Genomic DNA, 17139 nt, shown 5'->3' on the forward strand with positions numbered 1-17139 from the left:
CTGTACCTTGGTAGTGGTGCACCCTTAACGGGTCGCCAGTTCTAGGCAGGGCTAACGAGGGCTAAAGAGAGACAGACAGTCAAAATTCAGTCAAAAACTTCATTTACATTTGGACAATTTAGATTCACCATTTAACCTGACGCCCTTAAGCGCATGCCTTTGTCCTGTGGAATACCTGGAGAGAGCCCACGCAAATTTAAGCAATGTGCAATTTCTTGGTTAAAAAAAACAAACACCATTTCCCATCTTACAGCGTTAGTACACTATACTTTTTTAAAGGTGCAGGCTGTATTATATAGAGTAGCCTAACTTCTGTGTATTTTATAGGAAAGGAGCAACAAATCATAAACATTTGAATTGAATTTGAATTATGTTGTAAAGACCCTGCACGCTATAAGTATTTTAAGCATGCCCAAGTTATAAACTTTAGAATAATTCAAAATGAATCAAAAATCTTTATATGGAGTATATTGTTTCCTCATAGTTCCATACTGTGTGGAGCTATGGGACCTGCAGCACGTGCAAAACAAAGATTACTATTACTAATACTAATACTAATACTAATACTAAACCTAAGCTAAGGCCAACTAAACAGAAAACAAGCGGAAAACACATAGTGTACTTAGAAATCTAAACTAAAATAAAAATATAGAGTAAGAAAAATAAGTTTGGTTTTAGTCTTTGCCAGTTTCGTCAGATTATGTCAACACAACCTGCCAAGCAAGTTTTGGTGCAAATGTTTAATCAGAGTGCCCCAGATGACTGGGGCACTGATGACTAACCTTCATATTAGGCCTTTTTTAAATATAACCATTTAAAAAAGGCCTAATCCTCAAACAATGAAGACTAAATTGAAATTAGCAAACACACTCTGGACTGAGCCCATTTAAAACCAAATAAAAATAGTCACGATAAGAAATTCTAAAACAACTGCGCTTCAAAGCAGTGAATAATCTACAAACAAACTGTATGCAGAGGTTTGAAATAAGCTATGAATTCAGGTCAGAGATTTTCTAAAAGCAGGTCTCTGGACAGAAATCTGGAAACTGTATACCTGAGAAACAGGTAAACAGGTGAAATGGTTCTGGAGCAGACTTGTGAATGAGTAGCTGACTATTCAAAGTTAATGAAAATGTAAAAAAAAAATAAAAAATAAAAATGAAGTGGTAAACACATGTACTAGTTACTAGTGGCCATTGATGATGGCAGGTCTAAAAAGCTAACGCTCCAGCTCAACAGCTTTATGGTTTGCGTTGTTTCCATTTAATGACCTGTGAATTATTTACTGTAAATAATGACTGAAGAACATACACGCTCTGATGAGCATTGTGCTTTAGTTCTTTTGAAGTTCATTAAGGTGTAAATACCAGGCGCTGGAGTTTGTTCCAAGTTGCAAGAAAAGGTAGTTTCCGTCCTCAAGAAACACCCACCCACTTCGCTCTTTGACCAATCATTGGTCGAGGGCGTGGCCCAAGGACTGAGTTGTTTTATAGTCAGGCAGCTGGGGCACTTTTCATACATTTGTAGGAGAATTGAGTTCGTATTCACAGTATAATCTGACTTATTCTGAACAACGACACTTGCTGTGATGGCAAAGCGAACAAGGAGACCGAGGGACCAGCTGCCAAACTGTTACTATGAAGGATACATGGAGAAGAGATCATTCAATGATGAGGTAAATAAGATTTTTGCTTGGTTGTTTGTGCAGATATGTGACCGTTGTGTACTCACGCTTACAGCAAACATGTCATTATTTTCCATCGAGGCTTCAGGTTTTTAACTTTCAAACAGTTTAGTCAGTTTTTGAGTTTAAATGTCCATGAATTTCTCATAAACGATCAAGACCTGATGAAGCAAAGTCTTTCTATTGATTGATACTGTCCAAAAGAATTTACTCTTATATATAAGAGAGAGAAAAAGAGCAAATCCTTACAACTGAAAAGTGCAAAAATGTGACCACTTTTGCTTGAAATGTTGTCAAATTCGTTTCCTTATTGTAAAGCAATCAATTAGTCTGCAATATGTTTTCTGTTTGTTGTGTGTGTGTGTGTGTGTGTGTGGTAACAACAGAGGAACATGAATGATTGACCTGCCAACCATGTGCAGAACATGCCATTAATGTTCCTAACAACTGCCAACTGTTAAATATTTTTATTTACTTATTCATTTTAATGTCAGGGCCATTTAGTGACTTCAAAGAGGACTTCTATGCTTTTTTGGGCAATATTTCATTTTGTTTGTAGTTCTGTAGTTTTTTTTTCCTGCACAAGCCCGTGCTTTATATAAACTGTACTCCAATGTAATATTTGTACTTAGTCTTTACAACGTTATGCTTGAAATGATAAAACAGCACTGCATTGGCATGGTTACTGCTCAGTTACCCTTTAAAACAGATGTAGGTAAAAGACCTAGATAGAAAAAACCAGGTAAAAAAAGTTGTTTACTGTGGTAGAGAAGCTCCTTGTCATTTTCACATTTTTTTTCTGCCTGTCAGACTGGTTTGACTTCTTTATTGCTTTTGTCGTAATCATTTGAGAAAACCAGGAACTAACACAAGATATAAACTAGAACATCAAGCTTTAGAGATCATAAATCCTGAGGGCTGTTCTTACAAGGTGTTACTGATAAGACTGTGCACATGAGACTGAAAGGCAAGCCTTTATCTCACTTTATAAATTCAACACAATTTGTTTGAGCTTGGCATCGAATGCCTTAGAGATTTTGCCATCAGCCTTAATATTTGCCAGCAGGTCACAGTGTTGGAAAATGGAAAAAGAGAGCTTCATTCGGGTCTTTGCTTTGTCTGTAGACCAAAATAAGATGAAATTATACATGAAATGTCTCTGGTTTTCTCAGTCTAGGCAAAACAAGTCTGGGGAGGCATTGTACAAGCATGTAGAGCAGAGTTATTAATATCATACACCTGTATCTGTTGAGGTTTCTCGGTTTCCTTTGCGGTAAAGGAATCAGTTGACTCATCAGGTCTTTCCCAGAAATGTCATCAGCCTGGTTTTTGTTGATGTTGTTGTTTTTTCCTTTGTTGTGTAACTTTGCTTTCTTCTTTACTTGGAAGGAAATAAATGAAATGGATAAAAGAAAATGGATGATTTTATTTTTAAAATATCTATCCACGTGTCTGGATTCGTCACTTTTCTTGAGCTGTTTTTCTTTTGTGTGCAGACATCTCAGAAACTGTGGACCGCCCTTTGTGGAAACACCCTTTTTTTCTTCAATGACAAAAAGGACTGCGATGTAAGTTGACTTAATGAAATTCACAAATTTGAATTATTCTTTTTAAAAAACAACAAACAAAAAACCCCCCAAACTTTTCTTGATTAACCCTCTTTGACTGTGTGTGTTTTATCAGTACATAGAGAAACTGGATCTCAGTGGATTTATCTCAGTAACAGATGAGACCAGACAGGACCGTAACTTGGATGCAGCCAGATTCAATCTCCGACTGAAAGGCGGAAATATCAAATTCACCGTAAGGGAATATGTGGAATACATGCAACTGGTCTGATTTCTATCAAAGGAGGATGCTCTGTTTTTGACCTTTTCCTCCTCCTCTGTCACTTCTTTAGGTCCCAAATGCAGAAGTTCGTGAGTTTTGGAAGGGCTATATCCAAGCTGTGGCTGAGGTCTGTGGTACAAACCTTTATCTCACTTTATAGAAAAATAACAAGCTGTAGATGTAACACAGAGTATTTAAAATTATTATTATGTATTCCTGCAGCTGGCTGTGCCCACCTCTCTGAATCTGCTGCCAGGTCAGATCCACATGCTGAAAGAGGCAGTACAAAAGGAAACTGAGAGAAAACAGAACAGCCCTCCATCTGCTGAGACCAGCTGCCCTTCTTATGTCACCCTACAAGCAGACATGCCAGCGTCAGTATCAAAGACACTCGTGACTTTTGCACTATTGCTGACTATGTTTATTGCGAAGAGGTGTTGCTATAACTGTAAATGCGTTAACTGGTATTTAACTGAATTATCTGCATTTTCATTCTCGGAAAAAAAAAGAAAAGAAGCCAGACATGTTGGAATTTTGTTTTCTTTGGAAAGAAGTCAAGATTGACTCGAATGCCAGAAACATTCTTTGCATATGCATTCCATTAGAATTTAATTATATACCGAGCTCAGCTGCTGATGAGTGACACATTTGTGTCATTCCTATAGCTGTTACCACAATGTCTCCCGCCTGGAGGCCGAGCTGCTTCTTGACAGAGAAGTCAAAAGAGGAAACCTGCTGCTGAGACCTGGAAGCGATGGGAGCTCCTTCGCTGTCAGCACCAGGCAGGACTTGGACAGGTACGCACACACATCGGACACAGATATAAACATGTACTCACTCATTCATACATAACACAAATAATATACAAACTTAATTCCCAAAAAGTTGTGATGCTGCGTAAAATGCTAATTAAAACAGAATGGAGTGATCTGAAAACCTCATAAACCCATCATATTGTTTATTCACAGTAGAACTGAAATATGGATTTATTTATTCTGTTTTTACGTTACGCTTTGCACAGTGTCCCAACGTGGCTGATAGCAATAACTATGCTGGTATTTTATTCAGGTTTAAAGTTTATTCTTTTTTTTTCTTGCAGCCCTTTAGTCAAACACTACCGCGTGATCCGAAAACACGACGGCGGCTTCATCATTGATGTGGAGCCTAAAGTGAGTATTAACACCAAAGCCCAATTCTGGGTTCAGTTGTACATGTGTGCCTCAAAGAAAGGAGCAACTGAGTAACTTAAGTGGAATCTTTTATTCTCTATACAGGTTTTGCCTTTTTTTTTTTATTGCTTTATGAAATCTTCTGTGTGTGGCTTACACCCACATGGCAGTGACAAACAGTGCAACACACACACACTGCTGCCCTTGATAGAACTTTTTTTTTCATGGTTTTATTGGCGATAGAGATAAAGTGTTATGACCTCCTGGAAAACAATAAGGTATTTAACAGTAAAGGCTGTGGTGGGAATAAAATTGTCATGGCAGCAGATGATTGTTTTAATCTGGCTGCTGTTTTCACGACTCAGCCTGGTGTGTGTGGTTTTTTGCATTAGTTTGCGGGTACAACGCTAGGTTTGTGCTTGAAAGTTGCATACATTTCCTTCTGTGCTCTCATGACACACCTCAGTCTGTAAAGTGAATTTCAGCAGCAGTGCTCACTGCAGTTCCTGCAAGACATTTTATCGTTGCAGGTCCATAAATGACCAAGTCAACACACGCACACACACACCCTTGTTAACTTTGTGTATTTGATTATTCTCTCTGTGCAGGTCACCTGTGACACTCTGCACGATATGATCAGCTATTTAGTGACATCAACTGACAGAGTTTTGATTCCCCTCATTATTGAAGAACCATATGAAAAGAAATTATGTATGTACAGAACCTGATATAGTCCAGTCTCTATTTGTTCTTCTGTAATAATTATTCCATGACTAATATAAGCTATGGACTTGTTTTTAACAGCTTATATTTCTTCTGATAATGAAAATGGAGAAAAGAGTGTTCAGCAGCCCTTGCAAAAAGGTCCTCCACCAAGCCTTCCTTCCAAGCCTCCCAAACCAGGTATTTTCCATTAACACAAACTCATACATCAGTCTGTTTACTCTGCTTTGTAAGCCTCTTTGTTTTGGTGCAGTTGGGAGATTCCTCCTTGAGATTTAACTTTAGTTTTTTCTTTTGGCTCTGGACTTTGAAATTAAATGCTAATTACCATTAAACTTTAATTAATTAAACTGTAATTTAAGAAAATCTGCACAAAATATCACAGTAAACAATCGTTTGAAATGATATTGAATTCATTCCAGACTCCTGTGACTAAAACATATTACGTTAACCTTTATTTACCTGAACATAATATGCCGTGTTTATTGTCTGCATATTTGTGTTTTCCCAAGGTTGCTGGTTGAAATAGTACCTGTTTTTTTGTTTGTTTGTTTAAAATCTGGTCATTTTCTTTCTTTATTTTTTATTAGGTGCTCCAATAATCAAAATCATGTCTTCTATTTTCCAGTCTGTAGAAAAACACCATCTCCTGAACCAGAGGAATTGCCAGTGGAAGAGTGCTTGTATTTGAATGAGAACTGTGAGTATCACCATTGTCACATGTGCCATCAATCAGCTCATCCATCATGAGTTTTTTGTTATGTTTCACAAGTGTAAACAGGTGTGACTTCATTTTTTCCAGTTACTGTTTCTAAGCAATGTCTGTGTTCAAACAGGGAATGAGGAAGCAGAAGAGACAGAAGATTCCTCAGTCAATCCGTTGCCACGTAAGTGGCTCTCGATCTCTATCTCGCTTTCTAATTTAAGAAACTATTGGAAAATATTCACTTTGACGCTGCATGGTTAATTTCCCCCCTTGTATGTGTCTGTCTTCACTACAGAACCAGAAGGGAAAACCCAGAAAATTCCACTCATGCCTCCAACTCCTGCACCTCGCAAATTTTTTCCCTCCTCCGTTTCAACCACAAAACAAGATGTGAAGGTGAAAGCCGTTACAGACCCCGATAATCAGCGTAGGTTCACTTTAAGGCTTTTTCCTACCTCAGTGAAATCTGAAACACATTTAATATTTTTCTAAATAGTTATTTTTACTTTTTTCTCATGTTGAACTTAATAATCTGTTTATCTTTTAGTTGCTCGCGCAACAATATCTGAGCTGAAACTTCGGCTGGAAAAAAACAAGGGCAAGTGCCAGTGACCTCTCGTGACGGGAGCCCCTGAGAGCAATCTCCATCTGTGACAATATGGCAAAGCTGCTGTGTCAGACCGTCCCTGCAAGATGAACCGACACATGGGAGCAGAAACGGGCCGCTGATAACCTCCCCCTGCTCCGCAGTGTAGCTCGGCTCTGTCGGCAGCACAGAAGCAGCAAAGCCTCTCAGAGGATTAACGTGCTATTGATTTTTGCTTCTCTTGGACACTCGTTAGCAAATTAATCAACTGTAAAGAGCAGTGCACATGTCACATTATCTATACCTTTCTCTTGTACATTTTGCACATTTGCCAATGAAAGTGGCACTTTTTTTCTTTGTTCTATTGAATCACATTTATCAGTGTTTTTAGATTTTGTTTTTTTAAGATTTCCATAGCTACAATGGTTATATTCTGCCTTACAGGCAGGATGTTCATATTTGAACTGTAGTGTATTACTGCCCACCTTTTTAGTGATGCAGCCCTATGAAGAAAAACAGAACTGCCAGACGAACTTTTGGTTTCTGTAAATGTATCGTATAAAATTTTTATTTTTTATTTTTTTTACTGAAGTAAAACTTGCTCTTTCGCATCAGGTCATGTGATCAAGCAAATTCTAGTAGGTGCCATGCAGCAACAGGATAGGTTTTATGACGGTCTGTGCCAGGTCTATTTCCGCTTTATGTATTATTCATACAGCCAAACCTTTTTGTCCTCCTTTGTTGATTTCTGTTTTGAGACAGACATCCACGGACAAACACAGTGCTCTCACTCCTTTATTACCTCAATGACTGATACATTATAGTGGAAAAAATTAAACTATTTACAATAAACTCTGACATCTGTCAGCATGTGAAACAAAGTCAACAGAACTCTCGCTTCTTTAAAGCATCGCAGGCTACATTACTCAGAACACACGTAGAGGGAGAAATGTGGCAAAGCAACACTGTTACCGTGTGTTACATACAGCATGAGGTGGATGCTTCTCAGAGGTCAGGCGGTGCACAAAAACAGACTTCAGACTAAGTTTTCAGGGTTTATCGTTTTAGTTTCTCGCCTGGGTGGCTCCATAAATGGCTAATCTGTATTATATGATTTATTAGCTCCAGCTACTGCCTAGCTATTTGTTATATTTAGGACTAAACGCAGTCCACTACTCATAATGGGAACTCTTTGCTGCAAAAGAAATGGTGCATATACAGGGACAAGCATTAGGGTGCAGTTATGTGAGTATACAGTACAATCATTTCAAAAATCCTGAAGCCACATGAGCGCTCTGACTTCACTACAAGGAGTTAAAATGAAGGAAGTTGCCTCTGACTTTTAGTCTGTACGACAGACTCCTCCACAGATAACACCATCTCTGATTTTAAACTAACAAAACCTCAGCAGGAGCCAAAAGAGCCCAAAGTGTGGGTCCTGGCTATTATATGAAATACAATAGACACTGTTAAATGCACATGCCTTGGCAACAAAACAAATTCAGCATCCTAAATATGTTAATTTCTTGTATCTAAAAGCTGCTGGCAGCGATTCAGGGACTTCAGTAACTGTGTGTAGGTGCAGGTTGTTATTTGGGTTATAGACCGTATGTTGGTTGCTGGCTGGATAGGTAATAACCGCTAATCCAAATTTTTCTGACATAGTTTTAAATTGGAACAGAAAGCTTATTAGCGTACCCGATTTCATCTTTTTGGAAATGAGCAGGAAGGCACAGGGAGAGAGAGCAGACAGGACAGAGCGTAACCCTGAACCGGCAGCTGGCTGCACAACAGTTCGGCTGACAGAAGGATGGACAGCGGCCAGCGCTAAATCAGTGCTCTAGCAGCAGTGGTGCTAAATGGATGTGCAGAGACAGGAAACCTAGCAAGCCTACACCTACTGTATCCCCAGCATTCACAACAGCCAGAGTCATACATCTGAAGAGTTCTGTCACTGAGGGAGCAGCAGACCCACCTCTTCCCACCTAAAGTTCGTCTCTATGCAACACAGACACTGCACGTGGAACAGGATAAACTGTCATACTCCAGTGATTTAACTCTTCTGCGATATGGCTTCGACCGCCGTCAGGGCAGAGGAGATGATCTGCGGCGCTGACCAAGGCTGGGTGGAGGTGGGAGGAGTCCACTTGGCTAGGTGGATGGATGTGTCTAGTTGAGACTGGCGTTGGAGCTGCTGGTGCCGCTGTTCTTCCTCTGGCCGCTCTGCACCACGCTAGGAACCTGCAGGCCCGTCACTACAGAGAAACTCCCGTTCCACACCTGCAGGGGGCAGCACATGACAGGCAGTTTATTAAAATAAATAAATAAATCAGCAGGTGGTGCAAAGTTTTCAGACAAAAATAGGCTTGAATTTCCTCACCATGAACGCTGGGATAACTGGCTGCTGAAACTTAGTTTTAAAAGTGTGCATCAGCTGCTTAGTTTTGGCGTTGTAAAAAGACAGAATACCTGGAGAGAAACACAAAGGCAAACATACTTAACGGTTTATTTTATAAAGATTTTCTTTTTAAAATGTGTGGAAGTTAAAGTAGCCTTATTCTTGCTTCACTTTAATCCACAAATAACGCTAAACAGTCTTTTTCTTTTATTTCATTTTGTTCCAGTTACCAAATTGTGGCTGAGGCAAACTAAATCTTTGAGTTCACCCATTGATCTGTTTGGATCCTACCTTCATCGTAGTTGATGTAGACTCCGATGCTATTTGGGATGGGACAGTCGAGGGTTCGAGCCTTGTTGTTGTGCTTGGCTGTGAGGCTCTGCTGCAACCAGTTGTTCAGGTGGATGCACCAGGAAGCGCTGCTTTTCCCCAACTGGTCGAATCGGCCGAGGCTCCGCAGGGCTACGCCCACGGCAAAGGCCTTGCTCTCCTTGTCGAAACGCACCTCCCAGTACTGCTGGCCAGCATCAATCACAGTGTCAGCTGTCACGACACATAAGGCCAGCGTCAAAACAATCGCCACTGTCTTTACGCATGCTGACAGCTGTGGTTATGTAACAACTGCCTTGCTAAGAGATGGAAATCTGATTTGAAAAGTTAGTTATGTGGAAATGATTTCTGTTTAAAATATCCAAAGCTGTAAAAAGTGCAGTAATTAAAAGAAACAACAAAAAAACCCTTTGGTTTAAATCTGGATCATTTCTTCTCGTGTAAAGCCTTCATTACACCAACTAATTAGTTCACCTTGGGCGGTAAGGAAGATCAGATTACTTTATTGTGTAACTTTCTAACATTGTATCTTACAATCTACAATCTGGGGCGGTTTGGTAATGCAAAAACAAGTTTGTGTCTGTCCTTCCCTCTTTTTTTGCTGCACGTATTCTTACCCAGCACTGTGTACGACTCTGCTGTAAACCTGTCTCTGCCGGGCCGGGCGGTCGGTGCTCTCTTAGGAGACATCAGGGCTGACCTGATTACAGAAAAGACACGAGCTAGAAAGATTCAATATTTCTGAGCTTTATTCATAATGAGAGTTAGCACATGAAATCAGCAGCTTACAAACCTGGCTGGGGAGTGCATTGGTGAGTTGGTTCGGTTCTTGTCTTTTCGGATGTCCTGTATTTTTCCTCCGCTGCTGTCCCACTCAACGCTCAAGTCCTCCACCTTCAGGTTCTGATGAGCTGAAGCAGCATCCAGCTTGAAAGTGAAAGCTGGATATTGGGAAAGAAGCAACGTTTTTCTTTTAGTGTACAGGAAACTGAAAAGCCCCACATCTTTTGTCAGTCAGAGTAAAATAACAGCAGCCAGATCCAAGTATTCTCACCGTGGGTTTCTAGTGTAACCGGCTCAGAGAACTCTCCCGCCACAGCCTTGTTACACGCTCTCACTCTGAACGTCAAGTACCGGGTGTCAAAGCGCAGACCTTGGAATTAGGGAAGTTTTCTAGGTTAGAAAATCTACTCAAAGTTTAACTATAAATGCCAAACATCACCTCACAGTCCTCTTCCTACCCGTGAGAGTGTGCTCCATCTCTCGTATCCCCTCCACCACCATCCAGGGGTAGTCCTCTCGGATGCGAGGTGGACCCTCGTGATTTGTGCGCCGGTGTTCTAGTATGTAGTGGTCTATCTTGCTATCAGGCTCTGGTAAACTCCAAACTACAGTCACCGTATTGTCGCACACCTGGCACTCTGACACCTGGATCTCAGGAGTAGCAGGAACTGAAGACAAAAAGAGTTTTTACCTGTTACAGATTGTGTCCAACATCAACTTTCACTACTCTTTACTAAAATAGTCAAGAAGTGTAACAGTTCGATATTAAAGCTGCATTTAATACCACAAGGGGGCAGTATTTTCCTAAAAGAAGTCTGACATGACCTTGTGGCAAAATATAAATATTTATTTTATTTTTATTTTTTTTTTACATGCACTTGATAAAAAAAGTCGCCCTTCTCTGTGCCCAACTCTTCACTCACATTCATCTGATAAACTTTCACCTTTTCCATTTACTGTATCCTGTTTAACCAGCAGTGTGTCTTAGCTCTGTGTGTCTTAGCTTTACAGCTAAAAGCAGGCGATTCAGATCAGATTGAGACCCACACTACATATGTAGGCTGTCAAACCGCAACGGTGCAATAACGAGGTTAGGAGGTCTCGCACAGCTGTGGAGTGATACTTCTCTGTGGTTTTATTGCTGTATGTAACTCCCCGTCACATCACATGTATTCATTTGACTCATTAATATAAAAAAATGCTGGTAAGTGGAACATACTGCAGGAAGTTTAACACACAGCAAGCATCGACCCTTTCTTTTGTTCTGGTTGAAAAAACACAAAAATGCCTACACTGCGCTTAACAACACCTCCAGGGTGGCAGCTTATACTTTATCTACCAAACACAGCCTGACCAGAATCTCTTAAGTATTTTTTTGAACTCTTAACTTCATTGTGTTGTGAAATTAAGTGTAATGTGCAGTGACTCATTTTGGGTTGTTTTATCTAGATTGCATCGTCTTACTTTTGAAATTCACTGAGGTGAAGTTAGACTACATGTACTGTGTAGCAGTTCAAGGTGTAACAATACAAAAGCTCAAATCTTAAAAGAGTTTTCACACATGAACTCAGGTGGGAACGTTAACCAGATTTCCCCCCTTTTCCCACATGCAGCACACCGGATCACGCAGCCTGCTTCAAAAACACTGTTTAGTTTAGGAGATCCCGCTGCCTGAACAGACGCACATCCCGCCTAGCTGCTGTAAACTCTCCTCATATTTTATCTGCTCTACTATATGACCTAGTGAAAAACTACCTGGACTTTGTACGAGGGAGCAGGCAGGTTACAGGTTGTTTAACTTCCGATGCGATTGAGACAGTTGTGCCCTCACGTGCAGCTCTGCTGATCAGAGAAACAACTGAAAGCCGACAATGACATGACTAGATGCAGATTTTATACCAAAAAAAGTAATTTTTCAGACAAAAACTGTAAAGTAATTAGTTACTAATTATAGTAAAATACTACAGCTGTAATTAATAATTACTCAAAGTAATTATTAGTAACTAGAGCTGTTAAGGAGAACCTCAATTTCAGCTCCATATTTAAATTCTTGGACTCTGAATCATGCTAAGCTACTCTTGTAGAGTTCAAAATAATCCTTACTAATCTTATGCTCAGCTGTACTGCAGCCCCTAATTTTATCTGACCTTCAGCCCTTCTCTCTTTAACTTTATTTATATAAACACATTAAAAACCACTAAAACTAAATAAATTAAACATGTTCCTGAATATTGATGCTACACAACATTTACAGCAGGAACCTATCCTCCAGAGATGAACTATTTCCAAAAGCCTGACAAAAAAAAAAGAAAAAGAAGAGGTACATTTTCAGTTTAGATTTAACAACCGTCACAGGCGATGCTCATCCGATTGCAAAAACAGCCGAGGCAAACATCCCTCTTTTCAGAAAGCATCAATCAGAGGAATGATCAGGAGTGGCACACTTTAATGATATTGAGTGTATGGAGGCAGACTATCTACCACATATCCAGGTGCAAGACCATTTAAGGCTTTAAACACAAACAGTTTTCCTTTATATTGGATTCTGTAGTGCACACTACCTGTAAATAATCAACAAGTAACTGACCTACTAATCTATGCAGTGCATTACAAGAGTCGAGTATAGATGTAACTAAGTGTGCATGTGTAACTTTCTTATCATTGGTTATCCCTTTTAAACAGAAGCTTTAAACAATCAACCGGGTGTGTAAAATTAAACAGAAGTAGAGAAGCAGAGTGCTGCTTTAATGTTGTGCAAGTCAGCAACTCCTTCGTTTCAGACCTGGGAGAAATTTGAGTCCTTGCAACATCTCCCTCTCCTGGCTGAAATCCACCATCAAGTGACTCATGTTGTCACTGGCTTTAGCCTTCAGGGAGAGGCGAAAGGCTGGAGCCATTGTGACGCTGTGGAGAAAGACACACAAAAAACACACAAAGACGTGGGGTGGAAACAAGTGCGGGTCTATTATTGAACTGAACCAGAGGGCGACAAAGAAGAAACAGGTGATTCTAGTACTGCTCACTAAGAAAAGACCACTAACTACATTTCTGACATACTAGCGCTGAACTCATCACCCTAATTCAAAAAGCGGAGCTAGAGAGGGAGCAGCATTCATCCAGGGAGGGGCTGACACAGGATGGCACAGACTCGAGATGAGAGTGGGGAAACTCAGAGACAAAAGAGTGGAAAGCTTCCATCGTGCTTACTGTCTATGAAATGGGTGCGGTGGCTACAGGTTTGAATGCATGCACGCTACATTCATTAGATGGCTCGCTGGTTACAGGAGGCTATGACAAAAGGAAAGCAATGGATTGCTGAGTACTATACCTATCCTTAATGTCTTTGGCCGCCTGGAGAGGAGAAGCACAGAGAGGGAAAGGAAAAAAAGAGGAGAGACACGGAGCGAAGAGAGAACTGAGTAGGAGCCCATCATGTTGTCATTCAACACAAAAAGCTGCCGGTGGCCATGTTAAAATCACTGCTAGTATGACAGCACAAGGAGGACAGATTAAATCGTATGTGGACACTGAAATTCACATCAAACGGCGCAGCAGCATGACTGTCAGTTACCTGAGTAAAACCGTCCGTCTCAGAGGAGCAGAGCGTCTGATTGGCCATCTCCAGAAGCTCCTCTGAACTCTCCAGGGCTTTGGAGCAGGCGCTCAGCTGACTCTGAGAAAAGACCAACTTACAGTCAAATGGAGCGCATCTGCAAACTCCCACAGGTTATTCGTCTGTATAATAAGTTGATTGTGTTGCCAGCAGAAGCCATGGAGCTAGCTGCATCATTTGAGAGTCATCGCTCAGTCCTGAGGCTACAGACGTTTTTGAATTATTGGTATTTTGACCTGAGATGAATGAAAACAAAGATCAGCCTTCATTCATGCAGCTAGTTTGGAATAAATGTTGCAAAGAAAGAGAGTAAAAAAAGCAAAAAATGCAAACTTGAGATGAGTCATTTTCACCTCCTCTCTGCAGCAGGTACCTCTGGCTCCACAGCTGCAAGTTCCTGGCCTTACCTTGTTTATTGTTACACAATATGAACAAAAGTATCGGACCACGCCTCGTAATCTTTGAATTCAGGTGTATGAAAATCAAGCATGCAATCGGCCTTTACAGACTGCATGGCTCACTGAATTCGATGGTGCTGTAATAGGATGCCTCTGTTGAGATCTCTTGTAAGAGGCTTGTTGCAACATGGAAGTGTTTAGGAACCATGCTAGCTCAGCCATGAATTATATCGATGACATAAAGTTACAGAGCGGGGTCGCCGAGTGCATAAAACTCGCCGACGCTCTGCTGATTCAGTAACTGCAGAGTTCCAAACTTCCTCTGGCATTAACACCAGCACAAACACTGTGTGCCGGGAGCTTCACTGCATGGGTTTCCATGCTTGAACAGCTCCTGCAGGTGTAATGTGGAGATGGCTCAGTAGTTTTGAGGCATATAGCGTATATTTCTCTTCTCGCTCTCTCTCTATGGTCTTCTTTCTTACTTCATTTTTTAAAGCACTTTAACAAGCTAAAGCAATGTAAAGGAAAAAAAGTAAAAAACAGTGTTGCTATGGTGGAAATCATTGAAAGCTGATTGGAGCAGAAGTCACCTGATTCTGTACACACCACTTAAAAACAATCACATACGGACACTTTCAGTCTCCTTGCATCTTTGGGGCGATTTTGGCCAAACCATTCATGTTCAGGAGGTTCATGGTTCGAGGAATAAATGACAGTTTGGACCTTTTTTTTTTTTCCAAACAAAGGGGAACAACAGCACCGTACAGATGGTAGCAGTTTAAAGGAAGTGGCAATATTATTTGTCTTGCTCCATAGTCCCCTATAAATCTTTCTAAGCTTGGCAACGCACTTCAAAACATATTACTAGCTATTGTTACTGTCTTCCTAATGCCTCAGAGGCATTTCCAAACCAACAAATGACACATAAAGTCAACACACTTTCAAGAGAAGTACAACCGAACATGTGAAGCATTTTAGAATTCAGCTTGAAGGATAAACGCTTCTCACCAATATTATAAATTACAGTGGCATTAAAAAACATAAACGTTAAGACAAACACGATGATGCTCCACTTAAACCTGTTATCTGTAATTTTGTGGTTTGTATTCTGTACAGTTACAGTATTTTTTAACAGATCGTGTTAAAGTACGTTGCATTCTGCTTGCTGTTCACTTAGAAAAGTTTAGATTTTAGTCTGACTTAAAGGTCAGGAGGCTCCGGTTTTATCCTGTGAACCGCCTTACTCAATCAGTGATCAAGAGATGAGCATGGGATGTACAACAACAAAGAATGAAACAACGTCCCCACAAGCACTGATGCAACACCTGCTTTCGTATGCAGACAGGTAATAAGTCTAAGCCATGCAATGATGCCCCCCCGATTAAAAAGATCTAGACTTTTCAAATCAAGAAACAATAACGGCTACCTGCAGCTCATAGGTACGGCTTGCTCGCTCCTGTTTGATACGGGTCAGCATATTTTCTTTCATTTCGTCCAGAACAGCATGGAGGGAGCTGCATTCAGACTCCAGGTCCTCCTGCACCCGGTTGGAATTTGCCTGGTGTCGCAGCAGAAAAAAAAAGTTCAGGGTATCATTTGAGATCAAATTTAACTTGAGCCCTTCGCGTTACTGTACCTCCAAGTTGTCCAGACTCTGCTTGAGAGTGCAGATGAAGTTGGAAATCTCCTCATTCTTCATGGCCAGTGTGTGGGTGATCTTCCGCAGAGATTCCTGAAGAAAAAGACAAAATTTTCCTTTAGTCAATTCAGATTTTTCTTAACATTTCTGCTTTGAACTCACACACAATCTGACCCTTCCAGGCAGGCTCAGGATCCCTGTATTAGCGCACAGGAGAGCCTCCTCTGTGGATAAGATGTGTTAATCAGCCCTTGTCTGATGAGTGGACACATAACGCTTTAGGCTTTGAGCTCCCTTTTAAACAGATGAGATCAGAGAGGGACCTACCCTCGGTGCACAGGGAGGGCGGAAGGATGCGCATTTATAATTTAATAATGCAGCTCCGCAATCGTTACGCAGGCGACTTCAAAGACCGGACACACAATATTACACAGAAAAACCCACACTTTTGATTTGCTGCCACTCCTGCTGCACTGCTCCGACGCCACAGTGAAAAAGCCCATTCATACAGAAGAACTGTGCAATGTTTGTTGATGGAAGAGGAGCTACGCCAAGGCCCCCTTCCCCACGTCCCCGACTGCTACACCGATACTTGTCGATAAGAAAGCGGTCGATAGCGAGCACAGAAACGACCCCACATCCACCCGAACAAACACCGAGTACAAAAACAAGACGACTGAGGAATTCAAGCCCATGCTGCATCCACAAACTCCCTCATATCGCCGCGTCTCCCCCTCCTTCCTTTGTACACTACGCCCTGAAACGGCTTCCCCCATCAGAGACACCTGTTCCCCCGGCTCCGGCTCACCTTCTGGTCTCCCATCTTGCAGTCAGGTGCACCGGCGCGGTCGCAGCTCCACACACCGCCAGTATGTCTCCTCCGTCCCCCGGTGTTTGGTGTATTAGCACGGCGGAGCTGGTACTGATGCTGCCGGAGAGCAACGCATCTTCGGACGGACACCAACCACCAACGCCTTTGGGCCGTAGTAAGCGGGGCGCATGCGGCACGGGGGGATTCTGGGTAGTGATGTTCTGGTGGCGCGGGTGAGGGATGCTGCTTTCAGGTGCAGTCAGAGAAAGGACAACGCGATAGATAGATAGATAGATAGATAGATAGATAGATAGATAGATAGATAGATAGATAGATAGATAGATAGATAGATAGATAGATAGATAGATAGATAGATAGATAGATAGATAGATAGATTTTAAATAGCCTATATAACACAATACAGAGCCATTTAGGGTCCCAATAAAAATCTTCTTGGATATGGTTT

At 41.1% G+C, this 17139-nt stretch overlaps 2 protein-coding genes across 3 annotated transcripts; one reads left to right on the plus strand and one right to left on the minus strand.

Annotated features, from left to right (window-relative positions):
* Nucleotides 1-1488: 1488 nt before the first annotated feature.
* Nucleotides 1489-7579, plus strand: LOC113016512 (signal-transducing adaptor protein 1-like). The gene is made up of 13 exons (XM_026159390.2): nt 1489-1675; nt 3181-3252; nt 3368-3487; nt 3585-3641; nt 3737-3888; nt 4180-4311; nt 4614-4683; nt 5292-5394; nt 5488-5586; nt 6035-6106; nt 6243-6293; nt 6408-6539; nt 6660-7579. The coding sequence occupies exons 1-13, from the start codon at nt 1589-1591 to the stop codon at nt 6722-6724; spliced, it is 1212 nt and encodes a 403-aa protein (XP_026015175.2). The 5' UTR covers nt 1489-1588; the 3' UTR covers nt 6725-7579.
* fsd1 (fibronectin type III and SPRY domain containing 1) lies at nt 7481-16864 on the minus strand. Of its 2 annotated transcripts, none has more exons than XM_026159389.2 (13): nt 16671-16864; nt 15860-15955; nt 15650-15781; nt 13781-13882; nt 13538-13560; nt 12992-13113; nt 10668-10877; nt 10481-10579; nt 10220-10367; nt 10044-10126; nt 9388-9639; nt 9079-9167; nt 7481-8978 (listed from the first exon to the last, which is right to left on the minus strand). In XM_026159389.2, the coding sequence occupies exons 1-13, from the start codon at nt 16683-16685 to the stop codon at nt 8868-8870; spliced, it is 1482 nt and encodes a 493-aa protein (XP_026015174.1). In that variant the 5' UTR covers nt 16686-16864; the 3' UTR covers nt 7481-8867. The 2 variants fall into 2 exon arrangements, with proteins under 2 accessions (XP_026015174.1, XP_080153053.1); XM_080296927.1 differs by lacking the exon at nt 16671-16864 and adding an exon at nt 16307-16579.
* Between the last annotated feature and the right edge of the window lie 275 nt (nt 16865-17139).

Source organism: Astatotilapia calliptera, chromosome 23 (assembly GCF_964374335.1).
Source record: "Astatotilapia calliptera chromosome 23, fAstCal68.1, whole genome shotgun sequence".
Classification (NCBI taxonomy): domain Eukaryota; kingdom Metazoa; phylum Chordata; class Actinopteri; order Cichliformes; family Cichlidae; genus Astatotilapia; species Astatotilapia calliptera.

Coding starts and splice junctions, on each gene's coding strand:
- LOC113016512 (XM_026159390.2), top strand. CDS start 1,589: ATGGCAAAGCGAACAAGGAGACCGAGGGACCAGCTGCCAAACTGTTAC. Junction 3,488..3,584: donor GCGGAAATATCAAATTCACC/GTAAGGGAATAT, acceptor TCACTTCTTTAG/GTCCCAAATGCAGAAGTTCG. Junction 3,889..4,179: donor CTACAAGCAGACATGCCAGC/GTCAGTATCAAA, acceptor TCATTCCTATAG/CTGTTACCACAATGTCTCCC.
- fsd1 (XM_080296927.1), bottom strand. CDS start 16,564: ATGCAGCATGGGCTTGAATTCCTCAGTCGTCTTGTTTTTGTACTCGGT. Junction 15,956..16,306: donor AGTGGCAGCAAATCAAAAGT/GTGGGTTTTTCT, acceptor CTTTTTCTTCAG/GAATCTCTGCGGAAGATCAC. Junction 10,127..10,219: donor CCAATGCACTCCCCAGCCAG/GTTTGTAAGCTG, acceptor TTCTGTAATCAG/GTCAGCCCTGATGTCTCCTA.